General features: G+C 41.7%; 1 protein-coding gene across 1 annotated transcript in view; it reads left to right on the plus strand.

Moving 5' to 3' along the window:
* The first annotated feature begins 13,552 nt into the window (after positions 1-13,552).
* The window catches only part of IGF2R (insulin like growth factor 2 receptor), a 158,003-nt gene continuing 147,918 nt past the window's right edge, over positions 13,553-23,637 (plus strand). The window contains exon 1 of the mRNA XM_072643845.1: positions 13,553-13,873. Within this exon, the coding sequence (XP_072499946.1) occupies positions 13,677-13,873 (197 nt within the window). The 5' untranslated portion in view covers positions 13,553-13,676. The remainder of the gene's footprint in view (positions 13,874-23,637) is intronic.

Consider the following 23,637-nt stretch of genomic DNA (forward strand, 5'->3'; position numbering starts at 1 on the left):
TGTTCTACCTTTTCATGGGGCATGACAGATCTTCAGCCAGCCAGTGGCTAGTAGTCCTATAATTCTTTCAAGAAGTTTATTAAAGATTATCACTTTTCCTAATATAGTAACTTAGTATAAAAACCACCACATTTCCTTTAAAATCATAAAACCTCATTGATTCTGCCAACTTTCTCTTACAAACTGTTATTTTGTCAAGTAGAATGGGAAAAACTCAACACCCTTTTACCCCTCCCAAACACAGTCTCGGTGAATTTCAATCTTGCTGAATAATCAATGAAACCTCTAGGTCCGATTTAGAATTATTTTCTCTTGGAATGTAACTCATTTTTAAAAACCTAATCTGGGGTTAGGTTTTTTTTTTTAAACTATCTTCGGGATGCCGGTGCTTCTGCCTTCAGCAATAACCTATGTCCATATCTGTACTGAGAATGTCATGGAATGGTCTCCTTCCCTCATTTATAAGTAAGTGCACACGGATCTGTTTGATGATTACTTGAACCTAAATAGGATATACCACTGCTGCCTATGAACCTAGTCCTAAATTTCCTGGTTCTTCCCTTGCACACTTGTTCATGAAGCATGGAAGTCCACATGTTCTGCACTGAGTCAGCAGACAATTATGATGCAATAACCCACAGACAATACTCCCAAACTCCACCCAGTCTTTTCTAACATCTATAACCACAATTGCTGGAGGAAAACCCTTGGGAAAGAGGAAGTCACTCTAACTGCTATCCCATAATTAGATCATAAATATTTCACAAGCTCCTAAAAGAAGTAAAGTACAACTTCTATCTATGGCAAGGAGAATAAGTGCCAAGATAAGGCAAACAATTAAAACAACCGGTTTCCAGTGGTTTTGCTGTGCAATGGAAGCCTGTGATTGTGAACATTTTGTGAACATCAAGCTCACAACTGGGTATACATGCAGTCAAACAGGCTGGCCCAGGAATTGGATTCAGAAGACCCCCATTTGATTCCTGGTTTGACTGCATATATTACCTGTGTGACCTTAGGAATAGCATTATCACTCTGGAATTTGGTTTCTTAATTGGTAAAATGAGGGAGTTGAACTAAATGATTCCTAAGTTCTCTTCCAGATCCAAATCGTATGATGCTGCAAGGGGATGTGGTTGATAATGATAATAGCTCACATTAATATTGCATTTGAAGGTACATGAAATACTTTTCTTACAACAGTCCCATGAGAGAGCAGACCACAGTCATCCAAAGGCATTGTCCTGCCTGATTCTTTGAGACAAACTGTAAGTCACTTTGGGCTGCTCCTCCTCCATGGGTTTCTTCCTGATGTCTATCCATGCCAGCCTCCTCTTGGTATTGCTCCTGCTTCTTTCAAACTCAGGTTGATTTTATGCCTGACTCTCTGAAATGGCCTCTTTTGTGAGCTCCTGACTTAGACCTTGACCTGGTTATCTGTTTATTCACTGGGAGCTTGCCTTGGACAATGCTCTTTCTCTAATCAGGCATGCCTCTCACTTTAGGCTAATTAAGAAGTACTGCTAAATTCTACCCTTTCTAGGTCTTCACTCTCTTAGTTTCCCCTGAAAGTGGAAGCAAGGCAAGAATTCAGTATATTTATTAAGATGTTTAAAGGAGAGGCTGAACTTTCAGGAGGTGTTAGGGACAGATGTTGTGACTATGGAGCACATTAAAAAGGAATGGTAACAGGCTTAAGTTGTATTACTGTAGATAACATATATGAATCATACATTTTTTTTTTAATGTCAGAGGACATCCTTGCGTTTTCCTTCATTATACGCAATAGCTGAGAAAATAAAAATGTTACAAAAAGGACAAGTATTGATGTGAAGGAATGTGAATACTGGTTGATTTAATTTGTAAATATTTCCTAGCTCCTTACTAGAACAATCTTGTCAGAAGATTCTTGTACCTAAGAAGTACAATGAATGTGTTTAGAATCACATGTTAAAACTAAAAGGGAGTTCAGATATCATATAGTCATAGGATAATAGATTTAGACCCAGAAAGGACCTTAGAGGTCATCTAGTTCAGCCCCTTCTTTTTACGGATGAGGCAGAGAGGTGAATTGATTTGCCCAAGGTCACATAGGTAGTAAGTAGTAACTTGAAATCCAAATAAGGTTCTCTTATTCCAAATTCATTTTCACTATACTACCTGCTCAGAGATTCTCTGAATTTTCTGCCATGCCCCAGAAAGCTCATTATTGGGAAAACCTTATCATTTTTCAAGATCCAATCAGCCTTGGTGCTCATTTGTTGTCATTCAGTCATTTTCAATTGTGTCCGACTCTTTGTGACCCCATTTGGGATTTTCTTGGAAGATACTGTAGTCATTTGTTGTTTCTTTCTCTAGCTCATTTTAAAGATGAGGAAACTGAGGCAAACAAGGTTAAGTGACTTGCCCGGGGTTATACATCTAGTAAGTATCTGAGGTTGGATTTGAACTCAGGAAGATGAACCTTCGTGACTCTATCCATTGTGCCATCTAGCTGGCGACTATCATTCTTTTCTGCCCCTGTGATTGGTAGGCAGAGCCATGAACTCCAAAATCTCCATTTAAGGAGGAGGCAGTACAGAAATCTTTTCATTTTTCACTTGGCTTTACTACATTGCCTCTCCTGGGATACTTTCCTATGTACTGTCTTCCCTCCTTTAGATTGTAATCTCCTTGAGGACAGGGGCTGTCTTTCTTTTTTCATATTTGTATCCCCAGAGTTTAGTACAATGCCTGGTACATTGTAGATGCTTAATAAATGTTTATTGACTATTGATGACTGACTTTCCCAAGGTTCATAAATCATGGATACTAGACTAGAAAATAGGTTTTTTGATAATTTTCATTCAAGTCAGCACCCTTTTTGTTACATTGAACTACCTCACATTAGCTTAAAATCTCCAATAAGACTAAGGGGCTTTGACTTGCAGCTTTTCCATAATATGAAAGATGTAATCTGCCTTGGGGTTGAGAGACTTGAGGGGAAGGATTGACCTTTATGCCCAAGCAGGAAAAGAGGACTAGAGATCTGAGATGAAAGTAAGCAAAGTAATCCTGGGAATTAAGCTATGAGAGAGATACCTATATGAAAATCTGGCCTGATCCTATCCTGTGATACAGTGAGAGTAGAAGCAACAGCAGTGAGAGGATGCAGAGCTCTGGGGTGGTGAGAGCCAGGCCAATGGGTGAAACTGTTCTGGGTGTTGTTTCTCCTTCCTGCCAAGGTGACTTTGTCTCTTTTCTGGCTATCCAGGTGTGCTAGCTGGTCTGATCTGTTTCTGTTGCTTTCAGTATAGAACTTATGTACTTGCTACAAAACACTGTTGGACTGCGGATACATTAACCTTATGTGTTATTTAAAGCTCATAAACAGGGAAAAAATAAGAGAGGCAAAAGGTTTGGTCAGTGGTAGCTACCCTGGGATATTAGGAAAAATATTAGGAAAAGAGTGATACAGCACCATAAGAGACTAGCATATGAATTTGGGATTTATGTACTCCTAGAAGAAAATATGAGCTGATGAGAGTGACAGGCTATGAAGGAGCAATTAGAGAAGAAAATTCTTCCCTCTCCCTAGCACATTGGCAGCATAGCTTGCCTTTGCTTGATAGTGGTACTGCCTATAGGAAATAAAGTGATCTCCCTTTTAAAAGGGCCAAAAACATGTATTAAAGGATCAAGTTATTCAGTACTTTCAACAAGGTAGCTATAAAATTGAGGGTAATACATAACGTAGGACCTGGGCACTCTTGTCATATGTGGTACCTCCAGATTAGCTCTCCCAAATTCAAAGTATGCTTGTGAGTCTGAATCTGCTCAAAACTATAACTCATGAACCCCCATTGTATATTTACTATTTTTTCTAGTTAATCAAAGGGCACGTAAAGTTCACAGAAAAGACATTTAATGAAGTAGCATAACAATAAAAGCCACAATAGAACACCCTCTCCATAAATCTGGGAGGTACTATCCTACCAATATAGACGTCATTGTAACAGCAAGGAGCCCAACATACACAGGAGGGATTGCTGTACAGGTTCTTAGATCTGCTTTTTTTTTTTCAAAAAGGAAAGCAACTTTTGAGGAGTCAACAATCACTTTAATCAAGCACATATACTTAGTTCAGGGGAAAAAGCACTCTGAACTTCAAAGTAAAATACAGAGAAATAAAAATCAACAGACAGGTCTTCCAACTGTCTGACCACAAGCAATACATACATCAGATCAACAGACAGATCCAACTGTCTATTACATACATACATAGTTACCAGAGGGAGAAGCACCAACATCTGGGTTTTCAAAGCAGGGGGGCTCCTTAGCAGCTTCCCAGAGTCTCATCTGGCACATGAACCTTTCAAAAACTAAGCCCCAAAGTAAAATATCATTTCAGAGGATATATACACTTTTCAGAGCCAGAAGGTATCACAGACCTTGAGAACCAGGACCTCATTAAAAATAAACAAAAGGTGTGGACCTTCCAACAAAATAAATCTCCTCTAATCAAGGTTTCCTTAATGAGTAGGCCCATTAATGGTTGGGGAAGATCTTTAACTCTCATTAGCATTACAACCATTCAGGGGCAAAGTGGTACACATAAGTATCACAGATGTAGGGCATACATGTGGAGAACACGTGAGACCAGGATACCTTTGAGGAGGGAATAACCCATTCCTCCCAGGGTCATCCATGCTGTCTGGCAATGTCATTGCACTTCTCTCACTGGCTCTGTTCCCCAAAAGGTATATGGCATTACTGCTGAGTACCCCTGTAAAATAACTGTAGTGGTTTCTCAAGTTTTGTTGTTCTTGCCATTCGTTCCACAGTTTTCTACTGCGGAAGCGCTTCTCATCAACCAGTTGAAATGTTCCAAGACTTTCTAACAAACACTGGAGGCAGAAGGCACTTCCATCAGCTCAATTATAAATTTGCCTTAGATCTCATCTCGATTCCTTAAATTGTTAATACTCCACTTCCCCACTCCCACCAGTTATTTTATATACATTTTGAATTTACATTTTAACTTGATGTTATTTTCCCCCAGCAGAATATAAACTCTTTGAGGGCAGGGATAGCTTTTCTTTTGTTGCTTTATCCCTATTGTCTAGGATAGTGCCTGGCAAAGGGCAGGTGCTTAATAAATGCTTGTTAGTGTGAACTGAATTTAATTGAATTTATCTAAACCCATATTAATGGTTCATCTTAAAACCATAATAATCTAGTGTCACTTTTGGGACCATCTTTTCATGGACCACCCTGCCTTCTTTTATGCCCTGGTCCTGTATATACTTCTGCAACTTGTCTTATCACAGAAATTAAATACACAATATAGAAGAAGGAAACACGACTACTTTTGAGGTCACCATCTCAAAGCAGCATGAAATTTCATTAGCATCCACACCAATGATAAAAACCTGGAGCACCTTCAGACTTCCTAGAAGTTGGACCATGACCAATTCTATCTGAATTTAAAGCTAGAATAGCTCTCACATACAAAAGGACATCAGTTTCTTATGAGCTCCCGTACATGTGTTCATATGCATACATTCCTCTGATGGTAGGTTTGTTGCTACCTCTAAATGACTGACTTTCCTCTACCCTGGGTTCTAAGCTTTGTCAAAGACTTGTCCTCTTCCCAGAGGCATGACCAACACACCTAATATTGTTGGTTTTAGTAAATAATAAAGCACAATTTTCTATTTACATTTTTCAGATGTTAGGCACAGAAATGATGGAAATTTATGAAAAGCCTACTTTCTTCTGAAAATCCTCTTCCCACAATTTCATCCTTAACCCACTCAACTATTTCCTGGCATGTAGAATCTCATCACACCCACAATGACTATTAGAATACTGTTTCCACATCATTTTGACAGGTTAATAATCACTACTACTTCTCCCACACACTGGGTTTTCTTTGGTGTGGGTTGGGGAACTCAAACTAAGACACATAATAAAGACAGTTTTGTGACTTTGTTTTTGTAATTGATGAAAGAAACAAAATGTTTAGTGGAATATAGGTATGGAACATATAGTGTAACTGTATTTGCTCCCCAGTGACTGGGTGGGGTTGAGAAGAGACCTCTGATGCCAGTTCTCTAAGACCACCAATGAGATGTATAGGGTGTTCAGGAAGGATCAGCACCTCTGATGTGAGTGTTTGCTGTGCCCTTTTCAGGGCTGTTCATTCACCTTTGGTGTCTTCCTTCACCCAACTCCCACCTGTGGCTCCAAGAAGCTATAACATTCATAGTAGCCACATCCCAGTAAACCTGTGTCAACAATGGACTAAACCAGTATGAGGGTAACTGACAGGCCTCAAACTATTGTTGAGTTGGGAGGGGGTGTCTACCCCAAGCATGTGAAGATTTCTCCTGGCAGAATGGGCAGACAAGAACAATTTATTCCAATGGTCGTAAAGGAGGCTGAAGGAGGCACTGTGGAGTGCTTAGAGCTCTGTCAGACATTAAAGATGCCAAGACTGTTCACCACATCCTGGATCATTTTGACTTTTATCCTACCACTGGACTTCAGTGATTCTGCAAGAGATAATGAGGCTGATGACTTTGTTCAACTCTATCTCACTTAAATCTAATTCACTGGTGAGTCAAGATATCACCCTCTGATGTCTTTGGTCCTCTTCCAAAGGACCAACAACAAGGTCACCAATCCTCCTGAACTCCTGTATCAAGAAGATGATGATTCATTAAGGATTCTGGTGGTATGCTGAATATTGCATAAAGACTGAGAGAGCCTCCAAAGTGAGGTTCAATAACAACTAGATAGTAAGTTTATTGAAAATTGAATTTGAGGTCATAGGATCTGTTTCAAATCCTGGCAGTGATGTTTACCACGTGTATAATCCTAAGAAAGTCACAGTCTGTCTAGGTCTCAGTTTCCTCATTTATAAAATGATGAGAGTAAAATAGATGATCAACTTAAAAATCTTTGCATTCCCATAGGGCCTAGCATAGAGCTCCATGCATTCTAAGAGCTTAATAAAGGTGTTGATGACACAGAATCTCAGTTCCTATCCTCAAGCTACGGAGCCCCATTGGACTTTCCACGTATGTCAAGTCAAAGAAGAAGTAATTCTATAGTTGAGGAGTGGGGGCCCGGATGCTTCTAAAGCTTCTTTATACTTTCCAACCATTCCCTACTTCAAGTCTCCATTTTCTTAGCTCCTAAGTGGGCCTATGTTTTCTCAGACTTATTTTCATAAAGAGAAGCTTGCTAGAAATGAATGAAAACATACTAAGTCCTTACCATGTGCATGTACTAAGTGATGAGAATAATATTTTTAAAAAATCAAGACAGTCTCTGCTCTCAAGGCGCTTCTATTCTAATAAAAGAGACCAGTACATATAGGGGAAGAATGGAAAAGGAGAGGTGTTTTGATCTGGGAAGTCACAGGGATGGTGAGTTAAATTATAAGGAAACTGATTATCATGTCCTCTCAGGGAATGGTGATATTAATTTGATGTCTGTTACCTGAGCTAGGAGGGGAAAGGAGGGAAGGAAGTATGTGCAAGAATATTCAATATGAAGAAGGTTGGAGAATAACTGGCAGAAGTTATAGGTGTGGGTGGGGCTCATTATGGAAAACTCTTATCAATTAGGAGAAAGTAGAACCCCAGGGCAGGAGCTAGCTGGGAGAGTCTTATTGGAGGCTAGAAGACATTCCACGAAGATTATTGGAGAGCAGCAAGCAATGAATGTAGTTGGTTTGGATTGGTCTAGTTAGGGAGTATGCTTATCAAGACAGAAACCTCTTGGGAATTCTCCCTCTGGCTTCGGTGGTGCTTCTCCTTTCTCCCACTGGGAGATCATATCTAGTTTCAAAACTGGAAGCCCTAAGGAGAGAAGTTTCTCAAAGTCCTTTATCATAACAACCCTATGGCCTTCTGAGCAAAGTCCAGCTTTTTACATTCCTCTTTGTTGAAGTCTGCAGTCACATCTTTGATTATCATTAATATTTATCAAATGTAGCTAATCCTTTAAAATTATTGTCTTCATATTATTTAAAAAGATATTTTGTTGGCATTTTTTACCCCCTTCTTTTTCAAATTTATCTCCCCTTCCCAGAGAACCACCTTATAAAAGAATACTGAAGAAAGGGAAAATGGAGTTCAGTAAAACTCATAACAAGTCTTCATATTTTCAAAGTATGTTACAAATAATATAATCACCACCTCTACATAATGCAGGTCAGCAGAGCCAACTTGTTTATTTCAGCGTCAATTAAACATTTGTGTGGATTATCTCCTGATTTTTGTCCTCATTGGCAGACTCTTCTTTTGACTACTTCAAAGGCATGAGCAGAGTAGCTGGAAATCTCAAGCCAAAAGCTACCCCTTTATAGTTTTCACCCATTGCTCCTGGTCTCTCCTCTGGCAACAAACAAACCAGTTTGAACCTTTCTTTTACATGACAGCTCATCAAATACTTGAAGAAAGCTAGATGTCTCCCCTGTCTTCCTTCCCTAAGTGAAACTTTCTAGTTTTTTTCATTTATCCTCATATGACAAGCTCAAGGCCTTTTACCTATCCTTGTTGCCCTCTGAATGCTCTCTGGCTTATTGATGTCCTTATTAAGCATAATGCCCAGAACTGTACTATTCCTGATATGGTTTGACCAAGGCAAGATCCACAGAGACTATCACCTCCTTATTCCTGGAAGCTTTGCTTTTCTTAATGCATCCCAGTATCTCATTAGCATTAGCTTTTTTGGCTGCCACATCACATTGCTGCGTCATGTTGAGTTTGTAGTTCACTAAAACCTCTAAATCTTTTTCAAAGAGCTGTCTAGAGATTCTTTTCTGTGATCCTCAACCTTCTTGTACTGCTATCCCTGGGGACCCAAGATGGGGCTATTGTGAATTTCAACAACTGTCAACTAACCTATTCTATCCATCTGGAATTGCTAGCCAAGGAGTCTAACATATGTGAGTTAAGAAGTTGTCTAAAGCCACTTGTTGCAATGAAGGCGAAAGCATGCTGGCTGAGGGTGGGTGCTAGAGGTCTTCCCAAACTATATTTGGACCCTTTCCCAACCAGGCCATGCCCTTCTCCTTCCTTCAGCAGCAGCCTCCCCAGTAGTTGCTTTACAGTTTCCCAGGGTCTCTCTGGCTTGATAGAGCACCATGTCCTGACTTCTGAGATATCTCCTGAAGTTCTCCTTTCTCTTCAAGTATGTTTGTCTTAAGTTAATTTTAAGGCACCTTCTATGCTTCCTCTTGTGGTGACTGCCTGGGGCACCAAAATTGCTAAACACTTCCTCCAAGGGCCGTGGTTCACCTAGCACCAGGGAGCATGCCTGTAGTAGCCTGTCAGGGTGCTATATCTTGGTAAGCTATCAGATGACACTTCAAATTTGAGCTGTGCTAGCTCACTCAGTTGGGACTGTGCAAAACAAGGATGTCTCTGTCCTTGAGCTATGAGCTCATTCACTCCACACATACCACGTAGCGCTAGTTTTCTGAATCTTCCAAACCTTTATAAATTCCCTTGTGCTTTTGGGGGCCTGTAGAGGGGCAAAACTATAAAGGAGGTATTTAGGAATTCTCTTAAATAACCCTAAACAACTCTACAATCACATAATGATCTCTGCAAAACACTGACCAAATTGAAGAAGTTCCTCAATGAGCCTGAGCAATTAATTATAAGGCATTCACCAGGGGATGAAAGTAACTGACAAGACATAGGGAATGCCTACCAGTTGGTGGGCTGAAGGGTTGGCTTTACCTTTCATGGTTTTTAAAAAGCAAGAGGCAGGTCCAAAGAGTTTGCTTCTCATCTTTTCCCTTGTGTCTCTTGGAAAATTTAGCAACCTGGGGGTGGTGGGCAAGGAAGGAAGGAAAGGGGATTTCTTTCTTCTCCCATCACATTGTCAATCGAATCTTCCAGTAAAAACACATGGTTGCAGGAGACATGTGCCTACACAAAGCTTGAGAGGATAGTCCCAGAACATTACTTCCTGAATTACAGTCTTCTATGCAGAGGAGGGAGGATTCTGAATTCTTTGGACAGAGGCAAAAATAGATTTCCAGGGAAGTACCAGATTTGAGAATTGCTTCATGGGTAATTCCAAGTTCAAGAATTCTTTGAGTTGAAAGTATTAGATCTTCTAGAGCAGGAGTTCTTAACATTTTTGTGTCATGACATGACTCTTTTATCAGTCAGGTAAGGCCTATGGACCTATTATCAGAATGATGTTTTTTAAAAGCATAAAATAAAATACACAGACTTGGGAAGGAAACCAATTATGTAACAATAATAATATTAATAATAATAGCTAGCATTTATATAGCTCCTGCTATATATGTCATGCACTGTGCTAAGTGTTTTACAAAAATTATCTCATTTGATCCTCACAACAACTCTGGGAGGTAGATACTTTTATTATCCCCATTTTACACTTGAGGAGACTGAAGTAAACATAGCTAGTGTCTGAGGCCAAATTTGAACTCAGGTCTTCCTGATTCTAGGCCCAATGTTCTACCCATTGTATTGAAATAGTTATCATAACAGCTTTTAAAAACAAGTTCCCAGAACCTACGTTAAGAACTCCTGTTCTAGGGAGAAAAGTCTTAATGTGTCCTGCTCCTTGGAGAAGGAAGAAGACAGCTGACATGGTTCCTGCTTGAAGTAGTCATGACCACAGTCAAAAAATGAAGCAGTATGCATGGGAGTGGCATATAGCAGCATCCAGGGAAGCAGTGTCTAGTAGTGACTCGTAGGATATCACCCAATGGAAACTTTGAGATCAAAGTTGGTCAGAGAAGTATAAAAACTTGTGGCCCTTCAGTATCAGAGGAATGAGTTGGCCTCCCTGGAACATACCTTGAAATATACCTTAGTCACATGTGTTCCCTGTATATATGCCTCTTTATTTGTCACCTCTCTGAGTAACAACTTTTCTTACTGATGCTAGATGTATTTGAGAGTGAGCCCCAGGTTTACGGGGACATGTTTCTACTGCTACTTGTTATAATATGCCATTTTAATAAATACCTTTGCTTGAGCTCACTGTATTCTCTGGCTAACTAGTATAAAGGTAGACCTATCAGTGCAACTTGTGAGCTATATATAGTTCCAAGAGTCTAAATCCACAGATTAACTTGAATTGTGGGTAGTTTGCTGCACAGGCTACTCAATCTGAGATTATGAGTTGGGGAATAACCCGGAGAGGGGACTACACAGATATCCCTATAATAACTCATAATACACTTGGCTCATTGCCCTTACATATTGAATCTAAATATAGTCCCTGTGGTAGGAGAAATATCTGCCTTGTACTTTAGGTTAATTTTTCCGTAAGAGGAATTGAAAATATCCTCAAGACTTAATTGGCTCATGGGACTAAAGCTTGGACCATTCCCATAGTTTCCTGGTTGCTCAAGTACAAAAGCCAGCTGCAAGGGTTACTCTGAGAGAGCACTCATAGCCAACATGGAAACAGGAAAGCTATGTTCAACTGAATCAATACTATATCCTTGCTGAGTATCCTTTCCATGCCACAGGCTAAATAAAGGTCCTTTTTGTTAGCTTCTCAATGGACTACAAGTGTCTCCTCTCATTTTCTTTCTGAAGCTGAAGCACCGGTGCCCTGGAGTCAGACTCAGACAATGTGCTTTCCTTCCCTCTCCCCCAAACATCTTAACTGAACTTTAGATTCAGTCCTATTTAACTGATACAGTTGGAAGCCCATGGGCCTCTCATGTGCTTGGTAATTCCATGAACTGGCTCCCAGAAAAATTTCTTAATTCAAGCTTCCCATATGGTCAAATGCCTGAGACCTCTCTCTGTGTTGCTCCTGCTTCCTCACACCCCAGCTCAGTTAGCCAGAGAAAAATGCCGGAAGTACTAACAGCAACAAGGATATGAATCTGCTCTTTTTCAAAGTTCTACCAAGCAGTAAAATATGATCCAACAGGTGTCCTTTACCACATCTCAAAGCCTTTTCTAATTCACACTTCCAATTCCCTTTGATACCTAAATATGTATAAACAGGCCACGCCCCACCCCTTGCCTCACTGCAAAGTGGGAGGCTGAAGCAACAACTGTTGCACCTTTTCTGCTTTTCTTTAATCCTTGGTATCTCTCCCATCTTCTAAGATCTTTCCAAGTTCATTTGACAGTGGTTCAGCAATGTTTGCCAGTTCTTTCTGTATCAAGATCACCAGGTGACAAACTCATCAAGGATGTTTAGGTGCTGTCATACTACCTCCTTACTTATCTCTGGTCATTAATCCCCAATTTCATTTTTTATTTCCTTTCCTGGTCCAAAGATCATTCTTGTTGGCACAGAAACAGAAGCAAAGTAACAGTAGAGCAGCAATGCCTTTTCCCTCTTACGTTATTGCTATCTTAACACACCAATGGCTCTGTCCCTTCTTTGTTCCTCCTCTTTTCCCCAACGTGGCTTGAAGTAGTACAAGCTTATTAATTTGAATCGTTTGTTGAACATAATAATTCAGGATGCTATTTGAACAGGGTTTCTATCACTGAAACCTAAGATCACAATATTTTTGGCTAACATGCCCTGCTGGTGACTCAGTGGGCAGTCCACTAAAACCCCCAGGTCTTTTTCACTTGGGAAAAAAATACAACTCCAGGCTGTCTTCCCTATGTTTGGCTTAGGAAGCTGTGTTTTGGGTTTTTTTACTCAGTCGTGGGGCTTCATATTTATTTCTGTTAAACTGTATCTTTTAGGGGCTTGTACACTCATCTGTCTCATCTTGATAGATGACAAGGCTTAGGGAGATTCAATTCTCTTGCCCATTATCACACAGGTTAATACGTAACGCGCGCTTATATCATCTTCGGAATTCCTGATTTTATTCTCCATTTGCTGTTCTTCAGAGCAGGCTTTTCAGCAGCTGTTTGGGGGTCCTCTAGGGAAGCCCGGATTTTCAGGCCGTTTGTATACGGCTCCACCCGGGCCCGCGGGGTACAGGTGAACGGGACCCCGCCGGGCACGGGAGCCCACGGCGCGCACGGACCCGCTCCAGGCAGCGCTGACGCAGCGCTCTCAGGTGCCCATCAGTGCTCTCATCTCATCCCCACAACGTTCCCGCGAGGCAGGGGCAGGGGAGGCCAAACCCCGAGCGACGACTCCCACTTTACGTAACAAAAGCACCGGTTGGCGTTCACTTAGAAGCTGGGGCCACGGAAACGCCTTGGTCCGGCGTCCGTGAGGCCTCCTGGGATGCCCGGGGGCCAGCGGTTCTTGCTCCCCAGAAGCGCGGCGGCCACGCCGCCCGCCACTCGCGCGCTGCCGAGGCCCCGATGAGAGCGCCCGGGGTGACCAGGTGCCCGGCCTCGCGCACCCTCCTCCTCCCGAATGCTCCGCCCCTGCGTGCCCGGGGAGGCCCAACACGAGCGAGAGGAGCGCGAGGATCACCTGAACAAGGCGGTCATGTGAGGCTGGTGAGGAGGGGGAGGAGGCGAAGGGGAGGGGGCGGTGCCCGGGCGGCTGCGGGTCATGTGACGCGCAGTTACTGGGTCTCCGCCGCAGCCGCCGGAGCCGCGCTGTCCTCCTCCTCCTCTTTTTCCTCCTTCCCTCCCTTTCCGGCCCTGGCGGCGCGAGCATGACCCGGGAGCAGCCCGGAGCCGCCGCGCGCCGCTAGCCCCTCGCCCGCGCGTCCAGTCCCCAGTCCGGCCGGAGCCCCGAGCACGATGGGAGGCGCCGCCGACGCCGCTGCCGCCCTCGCCTCCGTCGCCGCCCCGGCGCCCAGCGCCCACCTGCGGCCCTGGACTCGGCGTCCGCCTCGGCCGCTGCCGCCGCCGCCGCCGCTGCTGCTGTTGCTGCTGCTCCTTGTCTCCGCCGGAGAGATCGCCGAGGCCCAGAGCTTCGAGTACCCGGAGCTGTGCAGGTAGGGAGATGCGGGGAGGTGGAGGGGCCTGCTTCCAGGGCAGCTGCGTCTCCTCGAGCTCTCCTGATCCCCTCGCTTTCTGCCTGGCCCCCTCTGGTCCCCCCCGCGGGCCCTGCCCGTGCTCACTCTTTTTTTTTCCCCTTTAAGTTGTAACCATTCGGGAGGAGAGGAGGGGGAGCACCGAGGATTTCTTTCACCTGGCCTGGGGAGGAGGCGGAGTGCTGGCCCTGGAAGCCCCGGGGCCCTGACCACTTGTGGCTGTCATTCCGTGCGGGGCTGCTTTGTGTGAAGGCGGAGGGGCCTCGCGGCGGCTGCCGTGGCCCATCTGGGTGACAGGCGGCTGCTGTGCAGTTCCTGCTCTGCATCACGGTGCATCTGGGAAAGTTGTTCGTGTGTGTGTGTGTGTGTGTGTGTGTGTGTGTGTGTGTGTGTGTGTGTGTGTGTGTGTGTGTGTGTGCTTGTAGGTGTAGGAGGGGGTGGGAAGAGGAAAGGGGGGAGGCTAGGAGAAGGGGGTGTGTGTGTAGGTGTAGGAGGGGTGGGAAGGGGGGAGGGTAGGAGAAGGGTGGGTGTGTGTGTGTGTGTGGAGAAGGAAGGTATAAACTTCTTTTCAAGGTTCACAAATAGAGGCTGTCCTAGTGAGGCTCCTAACACACACCAACCAAGTTTCCGCACTGCAAATTCGTAATAGCTGCTTTTTGTTTCCATTGCACCATGGGTTTTTTTTTTTCCTTAAGTAACTGGTGGGTTTCCTGCTGTACGTGTGAAATGGGTGAGGGAGGGCAGGAAAGAAGGAATGAATCTATCTGAACTGTCTGCCTTTCAGAAATTACCCTTCAGCCAACTGGTAGCTATTTTCTTGTATCGTGGCTGATAAGTCACTTGCTTAGATGAGGTCATTTAGGGGCTGTTTGCCCCAGAAACCACAAATGTATTATTGCTGCATCTGTCGTGTGATGTTAAATGACTTGCATATTGGTAGGAGCTTCTTTTGGGGAGATCTTTATATTTTCTTTTTGGGGCTATGTAAAATAAACAGTGAAACTCAGAGGTTAAAAAAAAAACTTTTTTATTAAAACAAAGTAGTATGAAGAGTTCTGAAAAGCTATATGTAGTTGAACCCACAAATGAGACTTTGAATACGAGATCCATTTTTTAAATTCAGCAAACAGCTATTGGGCACCTTTTGTGGGTAACTAGGTATACTTCTGTGATTCTGTAATTTGAAAAGGAGATGGGAGGCTGCATATAAATATAAAGATAGTGCTGGGGAGTGAGCAGAATACAAAGATGTGTAGGACCCAGTCTTTGCAATCTAGAACTTAAACTTATATTAGGCATTATTCATTTTTAGTCAAGCTCTATTACCTGTCTTCAACCTACCTTTTCTATTCTTTTTTTCTTCCCAACATTACCCGTTACACACTGTGTTCCAGCCAAATTGTACCACTACTCATTTGCAGATATTGTCCTGTTTTCTCTTATTACAGTGCCTTTTTTTTTTTTTGGACCATCTTGCTTGCCTGGAATGGCTTCCTTCATTTCAGTCAGTTGATATCATCTTTTCCTTCCTTCTGGGATCTTAAAGCTTTTCAGCTGAGATCGTTCTCATCTAGAAGTGGTTCCTCCCTTCTTGAATCTCCATAGACATTTTGCACTGAATCAGCTTGCCTATTTGTGTCCCAACCCAGAACATAATAGAAATTTTATGAATGCCTGTTAGGTCCTGGACTGTATAACCATATATGTTGCTATTGCCTCCCTCTCTAGTGGATTATAAAGTACTTTCCAGTAAAGCCTGTGCTGCAGCCTCCTGGGACCCCTAGCTCTTTTCTAGGCTCAATTCAAAAGGTTTCCTTTTGAGACCTACAAAAGGTCTTTTTTTATATCTCCAGTTCTTAGTCTCTTCTTGTGTCTTTATTTTGTGTATGATAAGTTTGCTTATCGACAAAATGGGGATATAATAGGTATCTACCTTCCAAAACTGTTGTGAGCATCAAATTGAGATTTTTGTAAATATCTGGCATATATTAAATGCTTCATAAGTGTTATATTATTATTGAGCTGGTATATCTTTAGTTGTGACTTGTTCTGTGTATTAATCCTGTAAAATGTAAATTCCTTGAGGGAAAAGACTTTCTCCTTTTCTTTTTTGTTTTGGGTAATTGGCTCACTTTCTTAAGGGGCTTCTGTGGTGTTGTGGATAGGTAACTAAATGCATGGGAAGATCTAGGTTGAAGCCCTGTCTCCTGACACATACTGGCTATGTGATCCTGGGCAAGTTACTTAATTTATCAGTGCTCTAGTCATTTTTCTAAGATTAAAAATTGCAGAGAAGTTGCTGACTAGCATTGGTAGATAGAATTTGCTCCACCTGGGAGTACCCTACGTTGATGAAATCACAGGTAGATTCCCTATTCCTGTTTGTCCTCTGGCATAGTTTCTCCCTCACTCATAGTAAATGTTTACTAAAATTTTGGTTGTTGAATTTTTTGCTGAGCACTCATAAAGTTAGTACTTGTAGGAGCTCTCAATTCCACCTTCTACAAGACATCTTTTTCTGATCACCCTAAACTCCGTTGATTTCTGATTTATCTTGTATATATTTTGTTTGTATATAGAAGTAGTACATTTACATTTCTCCCATTATACTGTGAACTCTTTGAGAACAGCGACTGTTTTTTGTTTTTGTTTCCCCAGCACTTGGTGAGGTGCTTAGTACATAGTTAGAGTTTAAGTTATTTTTGTTTGACTGATTTCTATTTTAGAAAGAGTAGCAAAAATACAATGGAGAAGTTCATTTCCCTTAGGGGCCACCATTTTATTGAGCTTATATTAGCATATAGAGGAGTAGCTTGTTGCTGGCACTAAAATGCATAATTTACTGTACAGAAGATATCCCTGAAATACTAAATAGGATGAGCAAGGTCATGGTAGTATTGGGTTCAGAGTGGCAAGAGTCTCAAACTTAGAAGAAATTGCTTTGTTACTTATCAGCTGGACAACCTTGGGGAATTACTTCAACTATATGGGCCTCAGTTTTCTTCTCAGTCCAATGAGAGGGTCAGGCTCATTGATTTCTGAGGCCTCTTCCTCTGTGATTCTGTGACTTGAAAGTAGGAGACGGACAGAAACCAAGGTATAGTAATCTTTAGGAAGGAGAAACCAACCTCCCCCAAACTACTTAAGACTTGTTCACTCAGATGAACATTCAGAGTTAGAATTTGAGAACATGCTAATGACTTTGAATCCTCAGGCCTGATAATTATACTCATTGTCTTGTAAGTTTATAGGTGAATTTTAAGGGTAAAGTAGGGTACCATGTGCCTCGGGTGAATAAAGATACTTGGTTTTACTTTGTGATAGTCACGTGAGTGTATTAGCTCATATTCTGCTAATGTTTCAGTTAAGTAGGAAGTAAATTTTTTTTTTATCTTTAAAGACTTCTGGTTACAATCACACTTATGCCTAAATTACAGATCAAACTGTGTTGTAGGTAATAGTTTTATTAAAGTGTCCATAATGAAAGTTAGAGTGAAAGTTAAATGAAAGTTTAAAAGTTAAATCAAAATTGAGTAAGATCTGCTATTATAATCTTAGATTATATTAGAGGGAGAGGAGTTTATGCTTTTCTGCAAGTTGATCTAAGGTGATAAAGAAAAAAGCAGTCCTATTAGCCTTCTGACATTTTCCCCACCCCTCAGCTGTAAAGAGTTGAATGCATATTTAGTCAGTGTTATTTGTTATACTGTGAAAGACCAGGGTTTTCCATTTTATATAAAAGGCAGTCTTCAAAACAGAATTGTAATTAAAGATTAACTTGCTTTGGTGGTGACCCTGTTGGCATTGACTTCCTGTATTTTTCTCACTCATTAAATGAGGGAGTTAACTAAAATGATGCTCTCATTCCAAATTGTATGACTTCTCTGGACTTACTTTAGTGATTATTATCCCTCTGTTCTCTTAACTTTGGATACATACACCATTTTTTTCCAAAATTAATTTTGTTATTTTTCAGCTAACAAGTATTTATTTTGTCTTCTTCCCCTCTATGGAACACTTTTAAAAAAGAATAAAAATTTTATAACAATAATCACACTAAGCAAATTCCCTCATTAGCCAAGTCCAAAAATGTATTTCTCATTCTGAGTCCATCACCTCCCTGACAAGCAGTGGGGAACATGCTTCATCATCTGTTCTCTGGAAATAAGGGTTGTTATTGAATGAATCAGAGTGCTGAAGTTTGTCCGAGTTGCTTTATAATGTTGTATAAATTCATACAACATTTTGTCTGGCTCCAGTACACATATTTCATGCTTGTATAATATTTTGATTCTGGTAAGAAATGTGTGACCTTCAGGTTGTAGAACAACTAAGAATTTTTAAACTGCAGTATATTTTTGAAGAAAGTGATCAGATCTTTTTCTTTTTTTTAAATCCAGGTGGCAGTGCTGAGTATTCGTTGTACTGCTAAAGCAGGATGTGGTATTTGGTATGGTGGTACAGCATTTATAGTTGACATTAAAATATTCATACTTGCACTGGTTCCCTCCCTCTCAAGTAGCTACTGACTATGGGTGGAAAGGTACCTTAAACTATGCAAATGTTTGAATTGTTTTTGCAAGTTGTCATTTATAATCTGTTCACAGTTTATTAATATATTCTAAAAGCTAGATAATTTGCTTGCCATTTAGTATATATGTTCTCTCAGAGTTACATTTACTTATTTGTTCCCATGTCACCCTGTAGTCCTCTTCCATTGCCTTACTTGGAGCTTACTTAGAGCTGGCATAAGACTTGATGATATCTCCTCACTTCCAGGTTATTAATCTTTCTATTGTAGCACACTGCATTCATACAGAAGATGGGACTTGAACTAGATATTGAAAGATAGATAATACTATATTTTCTGATATTATAAAATACATTTTTTTTCAGTTACTAAAATTCAGGGAGCCAGGGTGCAGGTGTGCTGGGGGTGATACAACCAAGCTGTGTAGGGGTTGAGATGACCATAGCGTGGGAGGGGAGGGAGAGGATATCCAGAATTTATAGTACTTCGGTAGTATGCTTCTTCCTAAATGGTCCCTGAATTGTCCCTTTTTGTACATACTTATTGCACCTTTAGGTTGACTGGATGAATTTTTAATCTCCAAAGGCTAGGAATCCAAACCTTGGTTGGGCAGGCCTTTGCATGTCTTGTGTGTCTTCGGGAACCATACAACCAAGAAGTCTCTCCCTTCCTCTCATTTTTAGTGTCATTATTTTGTGTTATACATGTAACATTGCATGTTTTACATGTAAACGAAGTACCGAGTCCTTGGAAGAAGAGGAAATGCCCGGGTAATACTGGGCAGGAGAGGAGAAGAGGAGTTATAACTGTTCAACCCCCAGCATGCCTTCTGGTTAAGAGAACATATAATACCCCTGAATTCCCTGAGAAACCCCCTCATGGCTTGACCTTGTTATGGACAGGACTGGTTTTGGCAGTCCCTCATTCTTTAGCTTCATTAAATTGGCCAGTACTTATTTATCTCTGTTGTCATCCCACAAAGATGTTCTGCTCCACAAGGTTGGCCTTTGTTCTTCTCAAGTATTTTTTTTAAATTTTTCCTTCTCCAGCTCCTTTAGACAGACCTCTTAGTTTGTAATCTAGCACCTGGGTAGCCCTTCAGGGACTACTTCTCCACACTTGCTAACCTCCCTGTACCTGCACAGTCCCACCTTCTGTATGCTCTCCTCCTGCTTATTCATCCGAACTCATACCGTAATTGAGCTTTATGAATAGAACTATAATTTCCTGTTCCTGTGGAGGAAAATAGGTCTTGCCTACAGCTGGGAACTAGGTGATCCTTCAGCAGCATTTAGTACAATTCCTGGTACGTAGTAAGTGTTTAATACTGACAGACCTTTCCTCACCTTCGAACTGTAGGAAGAGATTCCTTCAGTAGCGAAAGGACATTTATTCCTTCCATCCCTATAATGTATACAGACCTCCTAATGGAGGTGAGACTGCAGCAGGGACTCCCTGAAGGGCTCTGGTTGGGGAGGAGGAGGTATTGGAAGGTGAGCTATGAACTCTAGGACACTGGTAAGGGAAGATGTGTGAGAGCTAGTTGGCTTTTGCCAGTGATGAAAAGTGGAAGAGGATGAGAGTAATTTTTGCTCTTCATATTGAGAAGTTGAAATTGTTTATGGGGACACAAGCTCTCAGTGTTACCAGTTTGGTTGAGAGTTAGGAAGTTGTACCCCTGGTTGTGGTGGGAAGGAAGGAAGGTGCTACTGAAGAGTAGTTCTCAAAACCATGTCCCTGGCCAGTTTATCAATTACAGATGTTGGGGAATGATTGAATTTGTAGAGTTGGAAGGGACCTCTTAGGCTACTTCCATAATGTAGTTGACAAGTAACTAACCTTTGGTTGAAGACTGTCAATGAAGGGGAGCCTCCTGAGGCCCTTTGGAAGTATCCTGTTACACTTGTGGATAACTCTAATTGTTTAGGAAATTTCTTCTGACTTGAAACATAAATTTGCCTTTTTAAAACTTCACACATTGTTCTTGACTCTGCCCTTTGAGACAGAGCAGAATGAGCATCATTCTCTTCCAGATGACAGCCCTTCAAATACTTGAAGGTAGCTGTCATATTCTTTCCTGAGACTTCTCTTATTAGAGCTTAATATCATCCCTTTTTTTTGACTGGTTCTCATGTTACCTTGATTTGACTCTATTTGGGGGTGGGAGAAGTATGTTATGAGTAACAGGAAATGAAAATAAAGGTTTTGAAGTAGACATTATTCCCTCCCTCCCTCCCCCCCTCCCCAGCCCCTGGGTTGAGATAATGTCTGTTGAGTTTCTAGGCAGGGTTGGGCCTAGTAGCCACTTTGTGTTAGTGGCTACACTTTCTGTTGTACCCCTTTGCCTAGCAGCTGCCTGGGCCCCCATCTCTGTTGTACCCCTTTGCCTAGCAGCTGCTTGGGCCCCCCTCTCTGTTGTGCCCCCTTGCCTAGCAGTACCTAGGAACCCCTGTCAAAACTGTTCTGTGAAAAATGTGTGCTACTGGAACCGCAAGGCTGTACTGGGAAGTGCTAAGATGCTTAAAAGGCACACACACCTTTGTTCAGGGCTGCCACCTTTGTGGACAGCCGCCGGCTAATAAAGACGCTCCCAAATTCTCAATTAACTCTTGCCTGTGCTTGTCTCGGTCCATCCATTTCAGGTTTCCCAGAGTATACCTGACTTTGTACTACCATTCTGAATGTGTTTAATATTTTAAAAGTAAATAAATATTCTGTAGGCCTTATTGCTAAATACTGTGCCCTTGAAGAGAATGATAATGACTAAGCAACATGTATCTTTAATGCCTGCTATGTGATCAGTAGCATGCTAAATACTTGCTGTGTGTGTGTGTGTGTGTGTGTGTGTGTGTGTGTGTGTGTGTGTGTGTGTGTGTGTGTGTATGGTGGGGGAGTAGTAGAGGGGTTAGAGATAAAAAAAAAAGACAAGTATAATGTTTCTAATTGTCAGGAGCACATACTATTTAGAAAGCCAAGATTAACAATTAGGCCAATCCAAACTAGTATATAATTCAGTGCCACACAGTTTAATAGGTGTTTAGAGGAGGAGAATTCAGTGTGGGCTGAATAGAATCATGAAATGTTAGGGTTAGAAGGTACCTTTAGAAGCTGTCTATGCTGTTCCCTGATGGTGACTCAGAAAAGCTAAGTGACTAGCTGGTTAATGGTAGGGTTGGGATTTGAACCATTCTCCTGATTTTCAGTGCAAGGTGGGGAGAACATTTTGAACAAAGGCTCATTCAATTTATAAGCATTTAGTTAGCAGCTCCTATGTGCTGGAGATAAATAAAACATGAAACAGCCCCTATTTTCAAGGAACTTACATTCTGTGGAGGAGACAATATGCACATATAGATAAATGTAAAGTAACGTTGAGGAAGCGCTGTTAGCTGGGGAAGATCATGAAATGCCATGTACATGTAGGCAGTACTTTAGCTGAGCTCTGGAAGAAACTAAGGGTTCTAAGAAATGGATGTGAGGACGGAGTACATCTTAGTTCAGGGGTGGTGAACCTGTGGCCTTAATAAAAGGATTTGTTCTCTGAAGTCTGGATTCAGTCAAAGGGCCACACTTGGAAGATATAGAGGGCCACATGTGGGCCTCTAGGCCAAAGGTTCCCCACCTCTGTATCTAGTTAAAGGGGACAGCCATTACGTAGAGCCTGAAGAGTACGTTATACATGTGAGAAGCAGGCTAGTTTGACTAGGGTAGGAGGTTTTTGAAGGGCAGCAGTAGAGAAAAAACGGAAGGAACAAGCATGGGAACTATGCTAAGTATTTTACAAAACTATCTGATTTGATCCTTACATCCTAACATTCTGGAAAGTAGGTGCTGCTACTATTAACTTTATTTTACAGTTGAGGAAACTGAGGCAGGCAGAGATTAAGTGAGTTTTGCAGGGTCCTATAGCTACTAAGTATTTGAGACTGGATTGCCTGGTCTTTGTGACTATCCACTGTGCTACCTAGCTGTCTAAAATAATGCTTTGCAAAACAATAATAATTGGGTGGTGGTTCTATATTATGGGAAAGTAATTTGGATGTGATTATGTAGATTCAATTAATTGCCAGTTGAACTAACATTTATTAAGTGTGCCTACTTTGTACAAAGTGCCTCAAGAAACTTCCATCCTAGGATAAGGGGATACAAAATCTTTTGAGGAGGGATGGATCACCTTAAACTAATGTGATCAGAAAAGTCATTGGCAGAGACATATGAGCTGAATTTTTTGAAGAAAGATAAGGACTCTAAAATGAGGAGGATGTGCATATCAGTTATGGGAACAGCCTGTACAGGCACAGAAGTGGGAAGTAGAGGGTTGAGAAAGAGCAAAAAGGCCAATTTATCTGGAATTTGGAGTTTGTAAAGGGGAGTAACATACAATGAGCCTGGAAAGGCTGCACTAAGATTGTCAAGGGTAAGGAGGATGGGTTGGATAAAGGAGATACAGGAAGCAAGGAGACGATTAGTTCAGTTAGTCAAGCATTTACTAAATACTTACTATATATCAGGCATTGTGCTTAAATGTCAGGGATACAAAGAAAGACATTACATTGTCTTTCCCCCCAAGGAGTCCACAGAATGATGGGGAGACAACATGTAAACAAATACACACCCAAAAGAGATATACACAGTAGATGGAAGGGGATCTCAGAGGGATGCCTTTTGGAGGAGAGGCAACTGAGAAAGACCTGCAGAAAGTTGGAATTTAAGCCAAATCTTAAAAGAAGCCAGGACTCCTGCAAAGGTGAGGAGGGAGAGCAATTCAGACATGGGGACAGCCAGTGAAAAGGCAGAGTTTGGAGATGGATGCCAGTGTTGGATTATACAGTGTGTGTAGGGGAGTAATTGTAAGAAGACAGTAGGCTGATGCAGTAGTCCTGGTGAGAGGTGATGAAAGCTTGAACTAGGCTGCTGGCCTTGTGAATGGAGAGTGTAAGATGGATATGAAAGATGTCGTAAGGATGGAATGAACAAAGTGTATGGGGAGGGCAGTAAAGAATATGTGAGAAGGGTGGAAATATAGGAATGGGTGAGGTTGTTAAAGGGCTTCAAATGACAAATGGGGTTTTAGGTTTGATCCTAGATGTAATAGGGAACCAGTTTGAATAGGAGAGGAGGTGTCATGGTCAGACCTGTGCTTTCTAAAAATTGTTAGTATTCAAGAGGAAAGAAGAATATGTAGAATCAAAAA

Source organism: Notamacropus eugenii, chromosome 2 (genome assembly GCF_028372415.1).
Source record: "Notamacropus eugenii isolate mMacEug1 chromosome 2, mMacEug1.pri_v2, whole genome shotgun sequence".
In the NCBI taxonomy this organism is placed as follows: Eukaryota; Metazoa; Chordata; class Mammalia; order Diprotodontia; family Macropodidae; genus Notamacropus; species Notamacropus eugenii.